Below are 26236 nucleotides of genomic sequence, written 5' to 3' on the forward strand. Positions count from 1 at the left end.
TTCCTCTGGGGTCAATTTGATCCCAAGCTGTTTCAGTTGTTTAAAACTTGTCTGTCTGTCTCTGTGACCCAACATTCCCACTCCTCCAGTGCAGAGTTGATACTTAAGAGTTAATGCACAACTTGGGGGTGGAAAACAACTATCCTCATGAGAACTTTGATAATTCTCCTGGTAGAACTGATATTTTCCACGCTGTGGAGAGTGTATATTCCCACAACAACATTGGTAGTTCATGATAAATATGGGAGTAGCAAAGGTATAAAAGCTTTCACAGCAGCCCTCAATCCAAATCATTTGTCATTGTGCTCGGCGTGTACTGCAACCTGCACTGCTCTCTCACCTGGAAACGTCCTCTGGGAAAAGGTTCACTGTCCAGGAAGTTTTGGAAAAAACCCTTTGATAGTGAAAGTAACATAGAGGAGAACATGTCTGACACAGAGGATTGTGTTGAGGAGGATCCTTCTCATCTGTGGAGAATAAGAGTTTTGACCCCCCTGTTGTCTCTCAACCACCAGCAAACACCGTCCCTTCCAATAATGTAAAGATAATATGGTCCCTTTCTCCACTTCACCAGCAGGTAGACTTAGTGCTACCGACATGGTAGCCAACCGACATGGAACCAACATGGTTCCAGGCCTGCAGATCGACAGTCAGCCATGTTGAAGACATCAACTCATCATTAGAGCTCTTCATGAGTGAAAATATTGTACTAAGGATAACTAATTCAGAGAGAAACCTTGCGTACGGGGACAGTTGGAACGACTTGGATGTAGTTGACTCAGACGTCTACATTGTCTTGTTCATTGCGGCAGGAGTTTACAAATCAAAAGGTGAAGCAGCAGCAAGCCTTTGGAACACCAAGACTGGAAGAACAATATTTCCAGCCACCATGTCTTTAAGACATTCCAAATTTTGTCCCATAATGTACACTTTGATAACAAACAAACAAGGCAGGGTCGACCAGAACGTGTCAAACGTGTGGCAAAAAGGGATGTTTAGGTCAAGTTGGAGCAACGTTTACTGCTGCTTTATTTACAATCTTTATTGTTCATTATGTGAGAATCATGAATATGCAGCCCACATAAGAAAACAATGGGATGGCATGTTTTAAGGATACACCAACTCCAAAACCAAAAGTTTGACCTGATGGTGGCGCTACAGGAAAAATCACATCACCAAAACCAACATGGTTAATTTATCTTGTGGTGATTAATGTTGTCAGTAAATTAGAGAAGATTTGGATGAAAACTTTTCAAGATACATTAATTCTAGTGAAAAGATTTGACCTGATGGTGGCGCTAGAAGACAGGTCAATTCACTAATTTCCAAGGGTTATTTATGTAGTCAACAAATAAAAAAAGTGCCTGATACAAAGACTTGGTCAACAATCTTATGTAAGTCATTTTCGGGAGGCAAACATTTCTTGAGGTCAAATTGATCCCAAGGGTAAAAGGTGTGCGTAAAATCTGAGGTTTCATTGTCCAAACACTACTTGTACCATCTGGAGGTGACAACAGCGAGACAGGAGCACATGACAGTCGTTATGATTCCTGCTATATGGATAAAATATTCTACCGAATTCTAGAGCTGATTTACAAAACAGTAGTGAAAGTGGCAGCTGGAGCACAGCAGTAAAGACAGGCGCTAAGTGACAAAACAAGTTAGTTAAAAGAACAGTTTATCAGTTTTGCATTATTGAAAGTACATGATAATCAAACTGACACTACAAACAGAGCTACTGTTACCGACCCTCTAAAGTCCACCTAAGTTCCCCCCACATACAGATGAGTATAGCTATACGTAGCTTTTTTATAAAATCAGATGAAATGTTCCAACAAAAAGCTCCAGCAGAGAAATACAAATTCAGCTCTACTAGCATTTTGGCAAAATCTCTCATAGAATATCAGGAAATATGGCATCATTACTTTAAACTGGGATTATTTGGTCAACAGCTAATTTGTTTGTCTGTGCCTCGTGGTAACAGTGTACCAGCAATGAGCATGACCACATGAATAAACTGGGCATGAGGGTGTTGGAGGATAAATGTATCTGTGGGTGCATTATTTTCTATGAAAGAAACTCCTGCTGATGTGCACCTCTTTGCAATGCGGCGTTAGATATTTAACCCAGGGGTTAACCTCTCAAACTATGAGTGTATGGGCGACAGGTCCTGCCATTGCTTCCAGCTGTTCAATCTGTTCAATCACAAATACTCCTTCCGACCAAAGTGTTGACTTCATTCCCCTCCCAGTCACTCTGCTGTGGCGTTATCAGCCGTGCAGTGCTCCTGCAACTGAAATCAAAGTTTGACCCTTCGGAAACGTCTGCAAATCTGTCGTCTGGATAAACATTTTGAGTTTGAGTTTGTTTGTTTTTTTAAAAAATTATTTTCTGTTTCACAATATCGAAAGGAAATCAATCCAAAGTGTAAAAACAAACCTCAAAAACAAACCCACAGTGCCACAGAGCTGAGAAGTGACGGGACATTAACTTCCAGAAAGTTTCCAGAACTGTACTTAGAGTATCATTCGTCAGTTGTTGTGGTTTCAGTGGGACTTTAGACCCAACATCAGTGACCGGTGTCTCTCCGAAGGCCGGAAGCAGAGAAGAATGCAACGACTCTGCTCATGCTAAAAGCATTCCCCGTCCGTCAAATAAAAAGCCTATTCTTTCTTTTTCTCTCCCCGGCGCGATCAGCTGCCAAAACAAACGGGCGCTGTGATGAATGTAATAAATATGATCGATGGGATATCTGGTGCTGCTGACCTCACACCACGCGCCAGAGTCGAGGGAGCAGGTGCTGCTCGGATTTACAGCCCCCCCCCCCCCCCCCCCCCCACTCCCCACCCTGCCACCTCATGATATTCTGGCTCACACAAAGACCCTGTGCCCTGCTGAGACACAGTCACACTGTGGAGCCTCCACAGCCCTGCACAGCTCACACAGTCTCACAGGAACAGGATTCATACTGGCTCTGGACCAACCTCATGAGCAACATGACTTTGCATGAATCACATCAGCACTAATAAAACCAGCGCTAATTTATTTTTTTTACGGATCGTCAAGCCGTCAATCATTGCTGACAGTTATTACAGTAATTTCTACTGGGAGGAGACACAAGGCTCGTGGTGAGGTCCAAACACTCTTTATGTGTTTGCTCATAAACATGGCTAATTGGCCTGAAAGCAAAAGCAGTGCTGCAATGTGATGTTTAGTGTGTGTGTGCGCGCGTGCGCGATGGCATATGGCAAGCCAGAAGTGTTGAAGTTTAACAGCGTGCATCATAAACAATGTGTACAGCCGCTTCTATTACATCCGATCACAGTAATAGAGAGAGAGCAAAGGATTGGGGAGCAGAAATAAGAGAGTCGAGGTTTGGGTCACCGGAATACAGACTTCTTGGCTTTTGAAATCGCCTCCTAAATTCCACAGCTGTTTGGTTTCAATGCAACATGTTTTACAGGGATGCACTTTTAACTTCAACTCCTGGTGAGATTTCTTTGTGGGGCACACTGCCATGCTTATCCATGTGTGTATACACACTTTGACACAGATTATGCATTATGTGTTTATTACTACCCTGCTAACAAACAAATAATACTAGTTGAGTATCCAAGAAAAAACATTTCGCCTGGTGAGGAAATATACATTTATTCTGTGCAATGTGAGTTAACCTGGAAACAAAGAATAATAAATATCTAATCTATTAGTATTTCCCCCGTATGTCTTCATCTAAGTAAGTGCTTTGAGCATAAGTAATATCATAAATGAAATCAAGATGGTCTAAAAGCTATCAGAGGCTAAAATATCAAACCATGTGAAACAGTCCAGCATTAAGGGAAAAGTCCAGCAATAAGTTAAAACTGAAACTTCACATGTGGAAAGGCATGTGTGGCGTGACAGAACGATTTTAGAATGAAATGCATGAGGCTCACACTGAATACGTGCAACTGTGTGTTACTTGTGTCAGCTACTGCAAAATAAACTGACATTTCTTATCATGATTAAGCTTCTATGGTGAATGTATATATTTAAAAAAAACAAATATGTTTTGAGTTCATATTTTGAGTTTTGAGGTCCACCTCTTCTGAGTACCTTTGTTCTGTGAATTGCCACTTTATATGCGAGTGTCTGGGGTGTACTGTGGTGTGTCATTCAGTTTATTAGTTCATAGTTCATTCATATTGTTGTTTGCCACGGAGATGTACGTTATTGCCTTTGTGTTCACTAATGATCTTACAAATTAAGGTCAGTTTTAAAATGTTAATCTGTCTTATCAGTAGCAGTGTCCAGCTAATTTATTGAGCATTGTTATAGCTTCACAAAGTCACTGTGGGTACATTCATCACACTAACGTGTAATGCATTTGTAGGTGGAAAGGTGTCCTTGTTAATATTTACCTGTGTTTCTGTTATTTTGTGTAAAAGGAGCAGTGGTGGCTGGTGATACATTTCTTAGGTGTGGGTCTTCATTATCATTCAATTCCAATATTAATATCATATCCAATGTTAACATAATTTAAATACGGTGCGTTTATATAGCACAATACAGCAATCTTGCCTTTTTTCGATTCAGAGAGGCCCCAGTTATGAAAATGATTGTACTTTTAAACAGCTAGTGAACAGAGAGATCTTATTAAGATGATACTTTTATTAACATACTTGTAAACAAATACAAGCAGAAGCTTCATTAGTCCCTTTGAGAAAATGTATGTCTTTGGGCGCTGGATTACTTGAAATGACAGTTCGTCTGAGTTTAGCAAAAACAAAATATATCCAGCATATTTTCAAACAACACATCAATACATCTTTCAAAGCATTTTACATTGCTTTGATAGAAACCTCAAAAAAGAATAGCAAATAAATTGTGTGCTTTTTTAAGCTCTTAGATTTTCAGTCATTTATAAATATGATCACATCTAAACATTTATAAACATTAACAAACCTGGACACATTTGCAAAATTCTGAACACTTTTCTGTTTGTGTGAATCTAAAAATAACTATGATGGAGAAAGTTGAACCTGACCTGCAGCTTTTCAGCCAAATTTCTTCTTTCAAACGGTGAATTAGAAGAGATGTGACAGAGTTAATAGTCAGAGACTCACAGCTTGTTATCTTCATCTCGTAGAAACACGTGAAAACAAACCAGAGCTGATCTTAAGCCAATCACCGAGCAGGTCGACGATTTAAAAAGCACCCCAAGTCTCGGACATCCCATGACACTGATTAGTTTCATTTGCTGTCAGTCACTCACAGCGTTGATCTGTAATTAGTAAGATTGCTACTAAGCCCCGCCTCCTCGGGGCGGCTTTCACAGTGCCCCAAGCTGCTCACACGTACACTCAATATACAGAGACGCCTCATTGACTGGCACTGCCTACTGGAGCTGACGTCGCAGCACGGCGCCATCTTGGATGGGGCACCCTGCGCTTCCAGTGACCTGCAGCCTTCGCCGTGCAGCTGCAGCTCACAGCTGGAGAGACTATGTCTTTCGGCTGGCCTGGGAACGCCTTGGGGTCCCACCGGAAGAGCTGGAGGACGTGTCTGGGGCGAGGGAAGTCTGGGCTTCCTTGCTTAGACTGCTGCCCCCGCGACCCGGCCCCGGATAAGCGGAAGAAAATGGATGGATGGATGGATGGATGGATGAAATAACCTCAGTTTATTAAGTTTACATTTTTTGCATTTTAGACTCTTTTCAATAAGCTATTTAATGTTTTGGTATACTTAAATCGTGGTAAAATAATATTTAGCAGAATTGCCTTAGTTTATACCAGTTGATATTTATTTTTTTCCCAAGTATTATTTAAATTCATTTAAATTTTGTTTTGTATTTTTTACGTTACTTTTAATGTTCATGTGAAAGCTACCTCAAAAGCCAGGCACAGTTTAGTTTTTATGTTGCAAGAGTGACCTTTTGGTATGTTTACGTTATTTGCACTTTGGCAAAATTGCACAAATAGCACATAAATGAAAATATGTTTGGCCTAAATTTTCTTTTCTTTTTATCTGTTGGGGCTATGTTTTACATCGGGAAAATATTTGCACTGTTCAGATACAATTTAAACTCAAACATCAATTTAAAAAAGAATTGTGCTAAAATCGTGATCATGATTTTATTCCAAAAAATCATGATATGATATTTTTGCCACATCGCCCACCCCTAACTTGAGAATCCAAACGTTTGAAACAACTGATATATGTCCTATATGTTCTTGATATGAGTAAAGCCCTCCACAGACTGTGATGTCCGGCCGTCCCAGACCAAAGATAATGGTGAGAGAGGGCTAGCGATAGCATTGGTCTAGCCTTTAAATCTTTTGTCCTTCGTCGCACTGTGAGACCGGTTCAAGTTACCCAAAATAAATGATTTGCAACTACAATGGCATAACATGTCAAAAAAGTATATGGGATGTAAACAAAAACTTTTTGAGGATTTCTCGCCAAACACATAAATGCCACAAGGGCGAGGGTTTTATTCATGTCTTGCTATGTTATTTTTCGTGAAAGGATGACACACGCTTAGGACATCACGTTGAGTCACGTACATCGCAAGCTGCGATCGAACTTCTTTTCATTGTACGATCTGCGCATAGGAGACTTCATGTCAAGCCCAAAGTTTATTAGATTCATGTCGTATAGTGTGGTTAGTTGTGAGATATTTCAAATGTCACAGTGTCTGACATTTGACACATTAGGGCAGAAAAGGCTGGAGCTCGCTGACAATGGGTGATAGACTGGATGCTGAACACACTGCAGGGAAATGCGACCCGATTCAGATTTTTTGCTCTTTGACCCATAGCCAACCTGTTTTGAGGCAGTGTGAAACCTCCAACTCCGATTTTTTCACACCAGGCGACCAGGCCTCGTTCCTATGTGGTACTAATTCTGACATTTTTCTACATGTGTCTGCTTCGTCATTGACGCGTGACTAACGTCACGGATAAGCATCGGAGGAAGCAGTTCCGCTAAAATGTTAAAAGCTGTCCTCTCTTTTTAAGGCATTCTCCTTCTTCTTTCCCTCCTCATGTTGTCTAGCACGTTTTTAACAACCACTTGAAAACGGAACTATACGCGCTGACTGTGTTGCCAGATATGGCGGGTATCCCACAAGGAACCAAATTCTCTTAACTTGTAACTTTGTTTATTTTGTATATTTGTGTGCTACTGGCGTGTTCTTTATTACACATATTATTTTACGACTTTATCTGGTTTTTACCTGTTTTTTATTGAGGTGTGTGGTTTTTACATTGTTTGGGCTGGAAACAGTGAGTCACATCTGGCAACCCTGGTGTTGACCGGCATGCCATGCGTAAATAGCGTGCTTGGCGTGACTTCACGCCGTCTTCTGCATTCGCTTTGGGGCCCGAAACTGTCGGGTTCAATCACGTTCACACTGCAGTCTGAGAGTGGTCGTGTTTAAAATGTAATGTGAATGATCCCGCAAAAAAATGCAATACCAGCAAAAAATCTGAATTGAGCATCAAGACCTGCAGTGTGAACGCAGCCATCGCCAACACAGAGAGACACGCCAATCACTTCTTCTCTGCTTTCATCTGAGCTTGAGTCTACACACAGAGAACCTTGTTGTCCGAACAGGTCAAAGATTTTTAGGTTAACTGGAGTTCGGCATTTGATAGATACAGTTCAAATTATATTTTGTGAATGGGATCACCCACACTTCAAAAAAAGTCAGGCCTGTGTGAAGTAATTCAGGGGCCGGTTACATCAGCTGAAGCAGAACTGAAGTGGTGAAAGCATTCCTAAAAGTTCTGCACTGTTCCCTGGAGACTGAATACTGACACTGTCAGTGTTGAAATGTTGTTGCTCTCAATGACCCTTTAATAGGTTTCCAAAAATTGATTGGAAATCTGGAAGATGGAACATATGAAGTTTCTCCTAAAAAGATATCATTGAGAAACCACAGGAACCTGATAAATGATGTAACAGATTTATAACTTTAAGGTACTTTCTGCATTGCACAGTGTTAATGCTGGAAATGACTGAAAGATTCACATTTGTAGCTGCACTGGTCAGAGCGTTTGTATAAAGTCACTATTATGAAAGCTTTGGGAGCCACCAGGCCTTGTAAACTTAGATGGGCCAAAGCATTTTACTTCGCTTTGAGCTGGTGAAGAATGTGACCCATTTACAAGAAAACACTTATTATCCTTTCCCTGGGAAATTAAGTGTGTTTGATGGGGCAAGAGCAGCTGATCATTAGCACTTAGCAAAACCCTATCCAATTTAATTCCCAATTATCACGAGGACACTAGAAACGTGGATCTGAATATTCTAATCCAATTTCCACCTCTTAGTCTTTGTGCATTCAACCCCTGCTCGTTCGTGCTAACTCCCATCTCAGATCGGACCCCCCCCTCTTCACTCCAGTGCCTCTTGACCACATTACTTCACTGCTATCCTGACAAGAAAGGCTAATAGACCCATTTCCTCCGACAGGGTGATACTAAGCTGTGTGGAGATCAGGGAAATGAGAAGAGATTGGTCGGGGAACAAAAAACCTCTAGCAGGCCTCAGCAGCACAGAGGCTATAGGGAAGCTCCATGTAGGGCATTAGTGCATGCTTATAACTAATTATATCTCAAGTGAATCGCTGCTCCAGTCGTGGCCAGGGATCTCTCTTCTGTTGCACTGATAGGAAATGAGTGCTGTGGCTGTACTGGCGATAATACAGAGAGTGCAGCCAGCTGAGTTTGTATGCGGCACTCCCTCTGCTTCCTGCATCATGATTATCAGAGCACTAAGACAGATGAACATAAATGAGCGTCATATAGATGATGGTAATATATGGGACTGTGACACTGTCAAGGAAATTGGATTTCAGGGTAGAGACTCAAGGCCAGCGTAGGAGTCAGGTGACGAGAGCAAAGGATGAATAGAGATCAGAGCTCTCCATCTCTCATGTGGTAAAACTGTCAGCGCCATATATCCAGATACAGATGACTCCACCTTCACACGAGGAAGGAGAAAACAGGGACGCATGCATCCGACAACTGAGCCAAGTAAACAAGCTCTTATAGTGGAAGCAAATAGAAAACAGGAGCTCAATTCATCACCTGTTTGTATCAAACCTAACACTGGGGGTTGTTTAGATTCATGTATGAACGTATCTTCTGTATTGTTATGAATGGAAGCAGCAGTCTGATAATTAGCTGATTTTTGATTGTCTGAGGCGAGATCCACTGACAATAGTTCAAATATTTAGTTTTTATTAATTTGCATTTTATTTCCCATAGATATGGTGCTATTGCAAGAGTTTATAGCTTAAATTGGTTTTATTTGAAGCTAAATATTTAATTTGACATACAGTAGTACACATAATAAAAAATGTACATTTAGATAATTAAAATATCACGTGCTGATTTGTGGAAAGCTTTGAGCAAACCCAAATAAAGTAAACAGGTTATGACTAGTTCCAAAAGCGAGACTTGTCTTATTTACATTATTTCAGAGAAATGCCATGTAATGTTAGACATTTGGGATCAAAGAAAATGGCATATTTAGGAATTAGCTTTGTGGATATACCTCATAATGTTTCAAATCAAGCTGTACGTTAAGTTCTAACACCCAGCCCAGTCTAATGGATGTTTCAGACACATACCATTATCTTCTGCACTGTCAGGTAAAACTTTCTCAGTCAAAAATCTTATCCTAGACTACAGCAGTGTGAGACGTGCATTACTTTGGAGCGTAACAACATCTGAAATGATGGACAGATTGTATAACAGTGTACCATTTATCTTAAGTCATCTTTCTTGTCACTGGCACAGCATATTTTCTATTTGCACTGTATGTTTGATGGATAGTTTCTATTCTGCCTATTAAATGTTGTGATTGTTCAGCAACGTTAACCTCGGTGCCTCCGCACCTCTTCTTCAGATGAGACTTTGTTCTCACGTCACCTGTCTGTACAATCATCAGCTAATGATAATGCTCTCCGAGACATTCAGGGTCGAGTGCGGCGAGAGAAGGTAAAATTCAGCGTTAAGGCGGTCTGGACTCCTCCGTTCTGCAGTGATGACACCGTTTCAACCATTAGGCCCCCCTCTTTCTCCCTGTCTTTATTTCCATAACCTGACAAACAGAAGCGCTCTGTGAAGTTGACGCCCTTTGTGATGTGTGACAGGCGCTCTGGTAGGTGTCAGCGCAGAGGGACGATATGGCTGCTGATGGCCTCTCTGAAGTGACGCTCTTCCTTTTATGTTGAGGCAGAAGAACCAAGGACCCGTCTCCTCGCCGTGTGTCTGACTGCCAAGCGGCGGCCAACAAAGTTTGCGTTGAAGAGTTTCAGCATGCTCCTCCAAGCCGCAGCCTTCACACAGGTCAGCCTCATTCATTATGAATGTGAAGTTCTTTGCAACGTGCTTTGGTATCAGGAAACAATTTAAAGCTGGCTGAGAGTCAATGTCTTGGGGGACCAATAAAAACACTTTTAATGTATTGCAAACTTCAGGTCAGCATGTGGCTCCTTATAAAATTCACAGTTGGCTGTATTAGTCCCAGGTGACGATCATACAACACATTAGCGTGACATAGCCAGAACTGTGCCAGCTGTTTTTAGTTGTATGATAAGTAAAAGTGAAGAGAAAGCATTAACGACATGGGGATTTATTCCAGATATGCTACAGAAAGGTCTGGGAAGACAAGGACATACAGTATCTTTCTCCCTCATTGGTTATGTATCTGTTGCAATCAGATAATCAGTGAAATACCCACAATTCACTAAACTCTCCTCTTGAAAGTTGTCCAGATCGCACAATGTTCACAATTAAAAACAACCAGGCACCTGAACGGACTGAAGCTCCAGTCTTTCTCTTCACTTGTGCTCAAACTGACTGTCAAGATTATCCTCACGGCCCATCCAAAGAGTCACGCTCCTTGGAAATGGAGTCTTTGGCAGGCACTCACTTGGTTCTATCAGCTGCAGACTGACTGAGGTATTAGGACACATCACTTTCATTTCTAATTCACTGACTGGCCAGAAGGATTTGATTCATTTCCATGCACAGATGGGATTAAATGGCCAGATTAAAGATGAACTCTTGGCACCGTCCACCCAACAGATTCATCATTTTGAAAATGAACACAAACGCAGCGAGGCTGATATGACTTGATTTCCCTCTTTAAATCCTCGTTCAAACCTCAGGCTGTTGAACCATGTTCAATCGTGAACTCCCTGTTTAAACTGACAGTCTGCGACAGACAGCTTTTTAGTTTCAAAGTTTGGAAGATGTCTTGGCTTTATATGCAGCCTGATACAGACGATAGTTCTGAGTGTGCTTTTTTGTTACTTTGAATTTGTAGCACAATAAAGTTGAAATCCCCCGACCTACCACACACAGTGATGCACCTCAATTTAAATTTTTTTTTTTAATTCAGATTTCCTTTTTTCTTTCAAGATTTCCTGGAGCTGTGTGAGGTCTAGTAAATCACCTGGGGAGGGGGGATCTCCGGTCTGCGACAACACACTGTGAACACTTTTCATCCTCACTCTGGAGAACGAGGCCAGAAAAAGAAGCCCTCCAACCAAAACACGTGCGTCATCGGTAATTTTCTCCAGACATTTTTCCTTTGTGTGTGTGTGTGTGTGTGTGTGTGTGTGTGTGTGTGTGTGTGTGTGTGTGTGGGTGTGTGTGTGTGTGTGTGTGTGTGTGTGTGTGTGTGTGAAGCCCCTCAGGTGAGAAACCCATTTCAGGATTTTCTTTTCTCGTCTGTGGAGAGACCACTACAACATGTAATGTAAAGTAACACTGTGTTTTGTTTTCCTACATTATTCTTTTCTTCACATGACACAGCTGAAACAAGGAGATATGATTAAATGAACTGTATCTTGTCAGACACTGATATTTACTCAGTTAAAACATGGAGGATCATATGAGGCACTTTCTGATTGCAAGATGCTAATCACTGTGTACTCTGTAAGTCGTTTTTCATTAAGAATAAGGGTTTGTATGATTAAAATATCCTATCAACTCTTTTCACCTTTGTGTGTGAAGTTCTTCTCGTATCTTTCTGTGGGTAATCTGGATTTCTGTTTGTTATGTTAATTCCACAGTGTTTCCCTATGAGTGAATTTCTTGTTACAGCAATGTGATGAACTGGTGACCTAGCCAGGTAAGTTGTCCTTTTCTCTGCATTGGATGAGATGAGATCCCTGTCCATATCGGTCCTGACATCTATGAAGCAGTACAGAAAATACCACAACTATGGAGGTTTGTATTTGTTGTAATATCCTACATTTGCTTTCTGGTTATATCAAAATCAAAAAGTGTCATGAAGCTGAATGAGGCTATGGCTCAAACTTGTTTTAAGCAACAACAACAAAAAAATTACTTTTATTGTAAATTTCTTTAAAAACAACGATTGTCAGTAGGGAAATAAAATAAAATAAACTGTTACATGTAGATGTCCATACACTCAGAAAATTAAAACATCCAGATTTACTTCAGATCTAATTTGTGACTCTGCAGAAACTAAAATCTCAAAGTAGAGAACAAAACTCTTCTATTGTAGTTTACAGAGTAACAAATTAACTATGCAAATAGAAGAGAAGAGTAGAGGAGCTGGGAGCTTTTTTAAATTTGGTTTTATTTAAAACAATATGAAACTTGGTGTCAACGTATAATGAAACCATTCTCTCCTACGAAATAGTTTCACTTCAATGCATGAAATATCCTTAATATGAAACCATCTCCTGTGATGTGTTGCTTGCTTAACTTGTAGTCAGTTGTGTTAATTTGGGTTAGTAAATGTTGAATGTACACCAAAAACATTCTAATTTCCTGTGAGAAACTGAAGAATAATCTGCCTGGGGAAATACATGTGCTCACACTATCACCATAAATTTTAAGCCCAAACATATCAGCCTGCAAATACTTTTCAAATCATTATATTCTTCCCAACATGGGATGTTTCTCAGTTTGTAATAAACCTCCAACTGAGTAGCTTATTGCTTCAAATTTACTGATGTAACAAAGCTACAGGAGCTTAAAATGAGTCTTAAAATGAGAACATACACACTGTGACCCATCAAAAAGTGATGTAAGTGGACACAGCTGCTGCCGTGCAACTCTTTCAAACTGAGCAACATAAACAGCAACTTTTATTTTCTGTGTGGAGGGAGTCTTGAAGAATGATAGGAAAGCAGCAGCAGTACCTGTGTAGCCCAAAGAGTTGTCGTCCTCGTGTTGGGAGGTGGGAGCTGGTGTTGCCCCTTCACTGGCTCCTTCCTGAGTGACTCCCGTCTCTGTCAACAATAACACCAAAGGGACTGAGAAACCAGATGCATTCTGTTCACTTTCCACACCCACGGTGTGAAAGTCCAGGCCTCTGGATCCTCGGAACAGGCAGATGGCAAACATGCTAAGAAGAGCCGGGCTCCATCTTTGTACTCTCTGCCTTGGGTGAAGTCGTCCAAACACCCACATCCCAGTAAACAACACCCACAATCCCTGCACTGTTTGTAGAATCCAACCTGTGGGCCTCGGACAGATAAAATGAAAATCTCAGACGTGTCAGCCAGTCGACCGGTCTGGACTGATCAGAGTGACGTGTTGATCCTCAGCAGGAGTTTGCCCTGTTGTCCTGTGTGGAGTTTGTGGGAGTCAAGCACCGTCACCTCAACCATATCAACAGATAAAAGTGGCTGCACCCCTAAAGGAGCACATGGGCAGGCCAGAGGAGGGAGGGATCCCTCTGATTGATTGACAGCGCCGCTCTTTATGCGTGCACACACCGTTCACACAGTCCTGATGCAAATACAAGGATGCACCATTAATTGCTAATCATTTCCTTTTGATTGGGGCTGGTCTCGGTGCCTGTGTCTTCTTCGGATTGACAGGTTGAGTGCGTGCGACAGGCGGCGTGAGGGCGGGACAGTGGGGGAGGGGAGGAGAAGAAAGGCCAAGAGGGCCGGGGTGTGCATGGATTATCGGGGCGACGGGAGGCCAACTGTGCCCTCATGATGGCTCAGTGTGAAATAAATCAGAATACACCATGCCTCCTCTCTTTGTATGCCACTGACAGGAGTTAATTTGAGTTTGGGGGGGCAGATGTAAGAGGGATCTTAATAGTCGAACCCCTTCAGCTAAGTGAGTGGCAGTCTGTCGGAAGTATCTGTTTCCTCAGTGATTTCTGGCACCACTTCAGATAAATAGTGCACAGGAGAGTACTTTTGATCGCTAGAGTGTGAAAAGAAGGTGACCCATCGTTTCATCTGCCCCTCCCACCATTAGAAAATTGACAGTTAAAATCTATAGACTCATTGTGTACACAGTGATGACCCAATATCACGCTTTACACTGGACACTTTAATCATGGTAAACACAAAAGAAGACTTTCAAAACGCAGTGATCATGCCCGCCGGCTGTGCCCGTAGTGTTGCAATTAATGTGGCACTGAAAAGGCTTCATGCTGTGCCAACCTTATTATCTGGCTCTTCCGAACTCGACTGTTTATCCAAACCGCAGCATCTGACTGGCAACACTACAGGCGAACAGAGCGTGTGAGTTACGCAAACATGTCAGTTACAGAGTTACAGAGTCATGCAGAGAGTCATGCACATGAATGGAGTGTGATGATACACGTTAAACATGTGATGGGATTGCATCAGACATGAAGCGACATGGACGGGCACTTACAGCATGACACCAGTCTCAAAGTGTTTTCACTTTGCTTAGCACTGATCGACATGTTGGAAAATAAATCCAATGCTTACTCTTTCTTAAAATAAAATCTATTTTTATCAAACTATACATGTAAAACACAATTTATTACTAATGTTGTATTTTTGTTCTTTTTTAGAAATTCAGAAAATACAATGATATTCATTTTGGTGAAGTATGTGAAGCCTAAATTGACCCGTGGATGAGGATTGACCATCAATAACAAAACTAAAACAAGTACTAATGTACTGTAGGCCCAGGACCCCCACCAGCTTCACCACCACCACCACCATCCACAATATACATTACATTAATGTACAGTGTGGATAAATTCCTTGTATTATGAAAAGTATACCTGGCAATAAATCCGTTGATGACTCTGATTTTGACATGTCTTGTGAAAAACTATTTTCACATTCAAAATGCCATTCTCAAAACACGAGTAAGAACGTTTAGTTGAAAAATTCTGGATTTAAACAGGGATCAAGCATCTTCAGCGTTAACACTTAACTTTGTTACGTGATATTGACATGATCCTGCGTATGAGTTTTAACCAGATTTCATTGTCTTCATCTTCCTGTTAAGATACAAATATACTACTGATGACCGGTGAAAATAAGCATTTTTTAGTCTTTCTTTTTTTGGGGGCTTGCTTGCTTTTTTGGTATATTTCTTTGTATATTACAATTTATCATTGTGATGAGTGGTATTCTGAATGTAATCGATCATTTTTGCCCTGAACTCTTATTTGCTGGTTGTGGCCATTATATCTTCTGTGTGATTCCCTGGGGGGTCCACAGTCACCGGGCCAATTAGAGACCACTTCAGAGCTCATTAACAGGTAGTGTGCTCAGCTGGCCCAGGGTCATCAGGATGGAGAACCAGTACCATGGTGTAGCCCTGACGCTGCACCCAGCACATTATCCCTCACTGCCTCATTAATATGGCTCATGTCCAGAGAGCTGACTACTTATCAAAAAATACAAAGGCAGAGTATAAAGGCTGGCCCGCCCCTCACCACATTTTCCTTCCGGGTGCCAGAGTATAAGTTCTGGCCCTTGAGTCCTCCGACATGAGAGCATGTCCTCATTTCTGTTGCAGGCCTTTCTTCATGGACCGATTCACCACACAGCCTTTTGGCCCTACTTTCATACTGTAGTCATAAATTATGAGGTGGACTCCAGCTAGATCTGACTTAGTTGTTTGCATTATAGCAGCTAGGTGGGTGTAATCAGGACTTTAGCCTGTCTGTAACCTGACATGACAGAAGAAGTGACGTCTCAGCGACATCTCCTGGAGTCAAACAGTGGGAGCTCTTAATAGATTTGAATGCAGGAACTGGAGAAGTCAGCTGCTGCCGTTGTTATCGTATCACTGGCAGCAGCGCTTCGGACCTGGCAGGCCCTTTCAGTGATGGATGGCCTCAAAATGATGAGTTTGCGGAGTCGTACTGTGGAGCTTGTTAACAGGACTGACTGATTGTTTGCTGTAGGACACGTTCCTTCACACAGGCTGATCAGAGAGGCGGCACATTTCTGTACAAGACCTCAAGCAATTTCAGTGAATGGATAGGATTCTTGGAAGATGTTCACCACCAACAGCTGTTTATTTTTTGCTTGATGACAGAGAAAAATATGAATAGCCAAAAAGAATGTTAATTATGGGGCAGAGACAACAAGATTTGACTTCTTTCATTTGGTTCCCTTGTTTAAAGCAAGTTTTTGCTCCTGCAAATCAAAAGCATGACATCATTTTAAGGATGCCTTCATCGTTTTTAGGCCTGAGTTCAACAGAGTCTGCCATTATTCAAGGCGGAAAAAGGAAGAAAAAGCACAAAAAAAGCTAGTGTGTCTGCTTCATCTGTTTCCACAGCACCGTGACACTCATTTCCATTTTGATTACACATTTTTTTTGTTGGTTTCTGCATGACTAATGGAGTTTTAATCAGGCCTTGCGATAATACGAACACTGTGAGCACATGCTGCTCCGGAGAAGAAGAAAAAAGTACAAAGTCATAGTAGTGCAGCGGTATTGGTCTGTAAGTCTTCAAATAATGTAAACTAATGTTAAGAACTAACAACCACATTTAACCACAAACCTCTGAGGTTCAAGCTCAAAGATGAATAACATACTGAGAATACTGGGTCTGTCTCTAAAACACAAAAAAAAAAGAATATCCGCAAGATGACAGTGAATGAGAACTGCACCGTCTGATGCGAGTTTACTGTGATAAGATTAAAACCACTGCAGAGGAAAAGTTATCACACATCTCAATGACAACATGGTGCCCTAGTAAACTGCTGAGACAAATGGCTTTGAAGGAAAAGTTCAGCACTTTACAAATTACCCTCGTCCACGTTCTTGCCAAGAGTTAGATGAGAAGATCCATATCGCTGTCATGTCATGACTCATGCACTTCAAATACATATCTGGACTAAGCTCGCTGCACACAAGGACAAACAAAATCAGCACATGGGCCGTTCCTAAAAGGAACTCCACATTTTCTGCAGTGAAATCACAAATTTCTCTGCAGGTTTTTGTAGAGTTTAAACAAGACATGACAGATCAAGCTGTTAGTGTCAGAGCAGCTGGGAGGCAGTTTCTTGTATCCTTGAAGTGAAACAGCCACAAACGACACGAGTACACACATTCCTACAGAATGTCAGATGAAAAAACACCAACACAGCCTTTAAGTGCAGAAATACAGGCTCTGAAATGTACTTAAAGTTGCAATATTAAAAGTAAAACTACACAGCTGACACCTTGGAATATTTGTCTTTAATGACACCACAGATGGCAAAAGAGTTGCTGATGTGAGTCATGTGTCATCAGGAGGTATTTCCAGCCAACAAGGACTTACTTTGTAATTACAGGTATAATATTTAACAAAACCCTTTAGATTTCTTGACTTTTACTGGCTTTAGTCCTTCCGAGGTATGTCCCCTCTTATTGACTTTTATAAATGGATGGTGTAGTAGCAAAAAGAACACTCATCAGCAACAACTTTCAGACATTATTATGAATGTTAAGAGTGGAAAAAAAATTAAAAAACTGACGAGCCTCCTTGGATGAAAGAAGCCTATTTCAAGAGTCAATTTCTGTCAAGGTCTCTCCTATCCTACATCAACCGATCACTGCAAAGCCCAGCTCCAAACATTTCCAGTGATTGGCAGATGAAAGACTGATTGACAGGTTCAACCCCTGTTTACTCGACAACGTTTCAAATGAAAACACATCGTTTTTGAGATTTTGTATCAGAAAATCTTAGTGTTTGCCTCGCCATGTTTTGAAAACAATCTCCATTTACAAGGAAATGGCAGAAACACTGAAAATTAGTTGTGACAATGGGCCACTAGTGGTTGCTGTTAGTTTTTGTAGTGAAACCACACGCATGCAGCAGAGAACAATATGCTCTAAACATTGACAATGGGAGAACATGGACATTCTAGTGGACAGACGACCCAGTTGGATTGTTATTACAGTGACTGTCAAAATAAAACTACCAAGCTGGATTGTTATTACAGTGACTGTCAAAATAAAAGTAAAAGTCCAAGGAGAATATTGACTGGGAGTCATGACACTCTGGAGGAAACATTGTTTTGATTGGCCATCTACTGAGCATGTGCAGAACAATTGGTTACTACGGCTGTGGTGACCAGGAGCAGGAGCAGCGTTTCCTCCATCTTCATGCACGTGCATTTTCAAAAAGTCATGTGCCCCACCCCCCATTTCCATGGAAATAGTAATTCTTTCGGGTGGTAAATGACTTCACACTTCACTTGGATGTTGACCCATCAATGTTGACCTGAAGTTGATGCCAGTGGGTTCACTGATTAGTTTAACACACACCATCATGTTGGAAATCTCACATTAACTATACTACTGTGATTATGTGTTGTCAGCATAAAAGGATAAATGATTTCCCAAATGGGAAAATTGACATCAACACCTCCTGTCAGCATATGGTTCAAATGCTCAGATCATCCAAGCTCAACCCGCCGTTTTGTAGAGTCTGTGTCGTTTCACTAAGCTGATTTTAGAGCACCTGAACTGTAAAGAAGTGACAATTACTTCACAAAAAAAACAAAAAAAAATGACTGCAAAAACCATATGAAGGAAGCATTAGCAGGCAAACTGGAGTGTTGAACAAAGAAGAAAAGCCCAACACAGAAAGTCTCTAAAAATACATCTCCTGTTGCCTGGTTCATGTTTAGTTTGTGTCTATTTGTCTCTGTCACAGATGACAGTTAATACACATTCCTTCTTTGTGGTCATGTTTCTGCTTCTATCCTTATAAATACACTTGTGAAACAACCAAAAACAGTTTCTTCCTGACTGATCGATGCATATTGAAATCAGTCTCAATGTTGGAAAGCCATACAATGCAACAGCGAACAGAAGCTTATGTATTAAAACTAAAGGATTTTTGTGTTTGTTGGTTCCCCGTTAAACCCGGCAAGCTGCTCACACATGGTTGAGTTTGGCTAAGCTACGATAACCAAACAGCCTCACACTTCTTATATTCTACAGAATATAAGAAGTGTGAAAGAAAACAAATGGATGTGATTTCTAAAAGTCAGGCTCATTTGGCTTCTGCTGCTGTTCTGACAAGAAGGAATAAATGACTGGCGCACGCACGCACGCACGCACACACACACACAGAGTCCAGATTGCCAGTCTATGGACTTTCATCATGTATGGACCACCATCCATAACACAGTGAAGTATTTTAATAGCTAATGGATAATACCTTTAACTCCAATCATAAAATAATTACGTTGCCAGAGTTATGTCTGTCATTATAAATCTCACAGTGAGTAAAAATGATATTTAATGACATCATTAATGTACTGTAGGCCACAGTGGCGAGCCCAACTCTGGCAGTTAGGGAAGTCTTACTGCTTTTACTTAACTTGGTAAACACAGAAGGCACCTTAAGAATTAGTCAGACTTACCTACTGGAACATTGTATACGCATTTTTAGGTTATCAGTTTGCCTCACTGAGAGAGCAAGATTTGATTATGTCTACATGGTATCCACACTATGCACACTGCTGTTGAAAACATTCAACAGCTATTTAAAACTATAACAATGAGAGTGACAATGCTAAAGTGGACAAATTAAGATTGTATTAGGTCTCATTTGCAATAGTCAATTGAAATGACTGTGAACATCATCAGATTATGCAGACATTTTCCACAAAACCCCATGATGTTCTTAACAGTAACAGTTTCTGTGGTACAGCTGGAGATAATGCAATAAAAAACATTCTACTCTGATCAGACTTGCCAGTTTGTGAGTGAATGAATGTACGTGAGACTGTGCCGTTGACAGCAACGCTGCAGTTGTGTGTATTGCATGTGATCCCAAACATGAGTTGGTTGTTACAAAACCCGCAGTGAATACGTGTGTCAGACCTTTCTAACGTGTGACTCATCTGTGAATGGATGAGTGGTTGATTGTTGCTGAATCAAAATGCCAACTCGCCCACTGACGGATGTGCTTGGAGGGCATCAGCAACCAGCCACAAAGAGAAAAACAGGAAGACAGTTCCATGATAAACAGGGCTCATTGGCTTGAAAGGGGATACGTTTTGCAGGAACTCTGTGAGTTAGCAGGTCACACTGTAGCCCGTCACCGCCGCTTTCAGGCTCGACTCACGCCTGGTGAGCATTGTAAAGCAAAGGAGGGACTTCTATGAAACTATGCCATTCTAAGACCTCTACGTTCTTTCAGTGTGCTCTTCTAAAAAAATGATTTTAAGCTTTTCACCAATGTCAGTCAAGTTCAAAGCCTGCAAGGAGTCTGAGCTTGTTCTGACAACCCGGTGGAACAGAGACAAGCTCACCCCCGGCTGCCCAGATGTCCATCGATGTGACACCAAAATACATTTACTGGCCAAAGAGACGTGAAGAAGGAGGAATGTGAAAGAGTTACCCAAGGTGAGAAAGATACGAAGATACAAAGATAAGAGTTTAAAGCCAAGTTGAACGGCTTCTAAACGCCTGTTAGGAATTGGTGTGTTCAACCATCTGCAGGTAGTTTATGGTCATGACTCAGAGTCCGCTCTCCAGTGTGTACGTCGCCACAGCCGAGAGATCAGTGACCTCCTGCGACTTCTCACTTTAAAACTGCTTCTTGCAACCGCCCAGCACAGAATATAACATTTCCCTCCATGTGTGGGCGATTTCAAATTGAAACGACAGTCAGCACTTATTTTCTGAAGGTGTCTCTTAATTACTTCTAAAAATAAAGAAAATCACAGCAGCCCCAGTTACAAAGACGACATAAAGGGAAAAAAATAAAACAATAGAAGAAACTGGAAACTTATGAGTAACTAAGAGCGTTTAGAGAGCAGTGGAGCAGATAATCCAGAGCTCATCTCAAGGCTGGAGCACATTTATGACAAACTGCAATGATGCTACTCGTGTAATATGTGTAGCTCTGATTTAATGTGTAATCAGACACATGTGGTCACACGCATGCACGCACACACACACACACACATGCACACAGAGCCATGTTTCCATTACTACAGGAGACTTTACAAAGACGTATTATGAAGATGATGTCAGGTACTTTCACACCTGCCCTTTTTGGGAAGTTACAGTAGATGTTTCTCTCTCCAGTCTAAAATGTATTGAATTGACCTGATTTGCAGGATGTTATAAAAGCAACAACTGCAAACTAACCTGAAGGCAAACAATTCCTCATGATATTTGGCCTGTTGACTTCATAAATATGCTCCATCTCATTAGAACAGTGATCCACATACTGCACATCCCTGCTATCCCAGGTTCGATTCCCCCACCTCATTTTGTCTACATGTCAAAATGTCCTTGAGCAAAACACTGAACTCCAAATTGTTTCCAGTGGATAGATTAAGCAACTGCATGGCAGTCGATGTGTATGTATACGTGCATGTGTGCCTTTGTGCACGTGTGTGTATGCCTGTGCACGCATGCATGCGTGACTGGGTGAATGGGATGAACAATGTAAAGTGCTTTTGGGGACATGTGGGAAAGTGCTATATAGGTGAAATCCTTTTACTTTTAAAACATCTGATAGAAAAGAGTTTCAATTGTTGTGTGGAACGGTGATCCATAAATGCCCGAAAGCATTGCATGTCAAAGTGTGTGATTCACTGAAGAAATAGGAAGTTGTGAGGTCGAAAAGAAACAATCTTGCGTCAACAAGGTGTACAAAGTACTTGGTGAAAAACCAAAACCGCACACATTCCTAGTAGGCATAGAAACATGGCACTCCATGTTGGTGCAGCTGAACCAGAAAAGGTCAGAGAGCTCTCATAATGTGAGTGATTTGGGAATTTGGAATGATTATAGCAAATGATTATTCATTTCTTGCTGAATTACTCCAAACTGACTTATAACTGTTGATAGATTAACCTTTCCCCTACAAAATGTATTGATTTCCTTCATGAGGACATCAGACCCCACAGCTGGGTGTGTAATCTGAATGATTTTGCCAAATAGAAAACCAAGACCACACATACTCCAGAGCAAAGAAAGAATTTCATTCAGTTTGTAGTTTTGTTTGAGCTGTGAAAACTCCTTCAACATGTTGATGTGAACAAGTCTTTCCAAAACTCAGAGAACAAAAGCTGAGCCGCTAATCTGTCATCTCTCCCAGGGAAATGTTCTGGAGCCGCTGCTGGAAGTTTCCAAGTGGAGACTGTTTTCAGTGGAGACATGTGACCACATGATTCACCATGTGTCTCAATGACTTTTGTGAATAAATGTCCAGGTTAGAGAACAAAGTCTGTGACTACTGATCATACCTGCTTTTAAAAAGCACTTGAAGACCTACCTGTTTAGACATGCTTTTAACTCTCTTTAATTACTCTTTTTAAATTTGTAATTTTAGATGTTTGTCTTCTTTTTCATGTAAGCACTTTGAGATGTTTTAATGGAAAGTGCATTAGATATCAAATGTATTATTCTTATTATTATTATTAATAATGTATTACCTTGTTGTGTCCTGAATGCTTCACAGAATTCATGATAAATAACCTGAGAGCGTTTTGTGGCTTTAACATGGGCTGAGGGGAATTCTGTGAGTTTTTAATTGAAGATCCACAAAAGGGGCAGCTCCACCACTGACGTAGAGTATAACCGGCACTGTGTTTGATGGCATGATGACATGACACCCGGCTTTCAGTTCACACCAGGCACACCTATTAATCCCTTTCATCCGACAAGCTGTGTTATGGTCACAACAAATGAGCAAACATCTGATGCATCTGGGTTTGGCAACGTTTGCTGAATAGCTCCGATGACGAGAGATCCTTTTATCACATGAGGAGATTTTGTTTTGTGTTCTAACCTCTACTTTACAAAGAAAACAACAGACAATAGAGCAGCTGTTAAAGAATATGTCTATACATACTTTTTTTGCGAATATTTGTGGTATAACCAGGCATTGTTGTGATGTGCAAGAGAAGTCAAACCTCCTTGTTTGGATGTGCAAGATGCAGTGATTGAAATTTGTACTGTTGGCACACACACACACACACACACACACACACACACACACACACACACACACACACACACACACACACACACACACACACACACACACACACACACACACACACACACACACACACACACACACAGGATTTTATCCCCTATGAGTTAAAAAACAAAGTTTACAGTTTCACAAAAGCAGAATTTGTAATAATACACAATATGTATAAGTCTTGTAATCTCAGCTCAGTCAGTACACTCAAATGAGATTTCATCATACTGTATGAGGCCCTCCTGGTCTCCAGTAAATGTCCAGCACTATCAAATAAAACACCCATGGACACACTCTGCCCCTGGTGGAAGGCACTTGCTTACATTTCCAGTGTGGTTCAAGGTATTTCTGTTCATAGCAGCTTAGTAGTGACTTCAACGTAATAATGCTGTTTATTTTTCTGTGACTGCCAATGTCACGGTTGAGTCCCCATCTGATCTGAAGTCAAAGCAAACTGAGCAAACAGCCGGCGCTATCTGTCTCTCCCAGCTTCCGTGCCCCCGTCTACACACACTCTCATTCCACCACGGACTGCTGCTTGTCAGGGAGAAACATGTGTATGCTAATTTAATGGAGCGCACACTCACCATACACAGTCCAATGAGAAAACACAGATAAACCAACTTCTGCTCTCAATATGCCTTGTTCTGATTAGCAGAGATGAAATGAGATGTGTGTGTGGTGAGGGCCTCGCAGGCACGCAGCCAGTTTCTGAGTCGTCCCCAAAAGTACAATCTCAGCGTACAGTCACATCAATACCGGCAGCTTCGGTAGCAGAGTTTGTTACGATCTCAGTGGTTTTTGCTGCATGTCTACAGAACTGCAACGAAGCTGGTGAGACCACAAGAAGACCATGAAGGTAGTCCAACTCTGCCGGCTGGCACTAGAAAATAAATCTTCATCTTCTTCGGCTCTTCCATGTTCCATGTTTCCAAGTTGTGGACTGCTGCCTTTGGCATCGTCAGGATGCTTGTGTTGTGCTCAAAGAAAGACAAATGATGTGTTAACATGTATAAAGATGAAATTCATTAGGTTGTCAAGTGAAAAAGAACTTAGGATGAAGGAAACGCAGTCTGTGTCACCTAAGGCCTAAGTTTTTCAGGATGAAGGCAGGATGGTGATTTACAACGTGGGAACTCAGTCTGGTTTCTCTGACACGCTAAGCTATACATTCCATTGGTGGGATTCAAACCAACACTCATGGAACAGTGAAGTATCTTTTCTTTTTTTTTGTCCAGAGGATTTAAGAAAAACACATCAACTCAATCACCCTTCAGGAGTCGAATAAAGAAAGAATGAATCTGAGCAACACACGACTGCTGTCGATGTGACCTCAGAGCAGACCTGAAAACAGATTCTGCCGTGCAGGTTATCTAACCGTTGCCTCATTAAATCAGAGCTTGTTTCCACCCGATATCCTGCCAGGAGGAGCACAGATGATGACATAATTATAGACTATAAAACGATTCATGATATTTCATTACTCATTTCCCATAAGTCATGTCATCATAGAATCTTATCAGTGCTTTTAAGACTTATGTCTCCAGGACATTCATCTTTTAATGTATCTATCAGTGTTTATATCATTATGATTAGGAAAAGGTAAACCGGTCTGGTCTATATTAAATCAGGCACTTAGATCCACAAAATGAATGAAATCTAGTTGCCAAATACAAACGTATAACTCATCCGAGAACGACATTAATAGTCAGTTGTTATGAAAACTCCTGAAGTCTTGTTTGTTTTCCCAGGTTCCCTTAAACATGCTTCTCTTCTCTTCCACTAAAATTCAAAGCAAATCTCTAATTTTATTATGTCTCATTCACTCATAACAGTGATTTAATATTTTCTATCTTAGTGTTAAATAAACCCGGGCCGGCCTCGGCCTCTGATGTTTTTATGTTCGCCAGAAAGCAGCGGTGTCACATGACACATGGGAGTGCCGAGGCACCCGCGGGCCAGAGGCTGCGAGAAGCACGTCGTAAATCCACAAAAGGCAAGAAACGCAACAAAGGACAAAGTGCAACTCTCCACACCTCCTGTCAAGCCATCGCACAGCTCTCCCTTCTGTCGCCCCTTCACCGCACAAAACCAGCTAAATTTATTAGCGGCAGGTGACTCGCCGCGTCGCAGCTTGATTATGAAGCGATGTGCTCCAGGCGCAGTATTACATTACCATCTGTCTGTCTTAAACTTTGTGAATTTTTATTCCAAGGAAAGTAAGCATTTTTTGTCCTGGAGAGCTGAGAATGTTAAAAAAGTAGGCTCCCAACACAAAGCCAAATGTAATTGATCATGGTTTATTGCAGTAAATCTACAGCACTGTAAATCTCACAAGACGCCGGGAACATTTTAGCTCCATTCAGGACGACTACAGAGGGAAAGCAGTGCTGTGGTGTCAGACATCTGGTGCTAATATGTCCAATCCTACATTCATGTGGTGTGCTGCTTCTCTTCCATCCGGTTGTACTCTGAGTGTTCTTTAAATCTGTTTCCAGCATCAACTGCAACATTAGGTGAGCACATGTTTTAGCAGTTGTGAGTATCAGACTAAATATTTGGTGTTTTATTCATCCTCGCCAAACAGAAATAAAGTGGCAATAAGAAACAACAACCATGTCTTGTTCCAGAGTTCCAATTAGCAGATGAATTAAAAAGGTTTCACGGTGTCGGTCTTAAATTTGTGCTGATTAGTGTTGCAGACACGGCGGGCCTCTCGCTGAGTCATGAGCTGTGTGTGATTCCCTCTTGTCGACATTGCACTTATAAAAGCTTGGAGAATACGTCTGTCTTGGCCTCACAGTCAGGCGATTATGTTACAGCTAAACACAGAAACTTAATTAAAAGTAAAAAAAAAAACGGAAATACATACAACAACGAGAAAGCAATTTTCTGCAGTGATATGAGATAAGATGACATTAAAGCTCAATTTATCATCTCGGGTGAAATCATAAACTCGACCTTGGAATTCTGCATTCCTTGTGATGCCAATTGTCGTTGGCTTCAACCCGAA

The 26236-nt window shown here is 41.2% G+C and overlaps 1 protein-coding gene across 1 annotated transcript in view; it reads right to left on the reverse strand.

Moving 5' to 3' along the window:
• robo1 (roundabout, axon guidance receptor, homolog 1) overlaps nt 1-26236 on the reverse strand; it is a gene marked incomplete at its 5' end in the record, with an annotated part of 222044 nt that overhangs the window by 140117 nt on the left and 55691 nt on the right. Inside the window, one exon of the mRNA XM_080460331.1 lies at nt 13175-13264. Within this exon, the coding sequence (XP_080316457.1) occupies nt 13175-13264 (90 nt within the window). The remainder of the gene's footprint in view (nt 1-13174; nt 13265-26236) is intronic.

The sequence above is a fragment of the Lipophrys pholis genome (genome assembly GCF_963383615.2).
Source record: "Lipophrys pholis genome assembly, chromosome: 3".
Classification (NCBI taxonomy): domain Eukaryota; kingdom Metazoa; phylum Chordata; class Actinopteri; order Blenniiformes; family Blenniidae; genus Lipophrys; species Lipophrys pholis.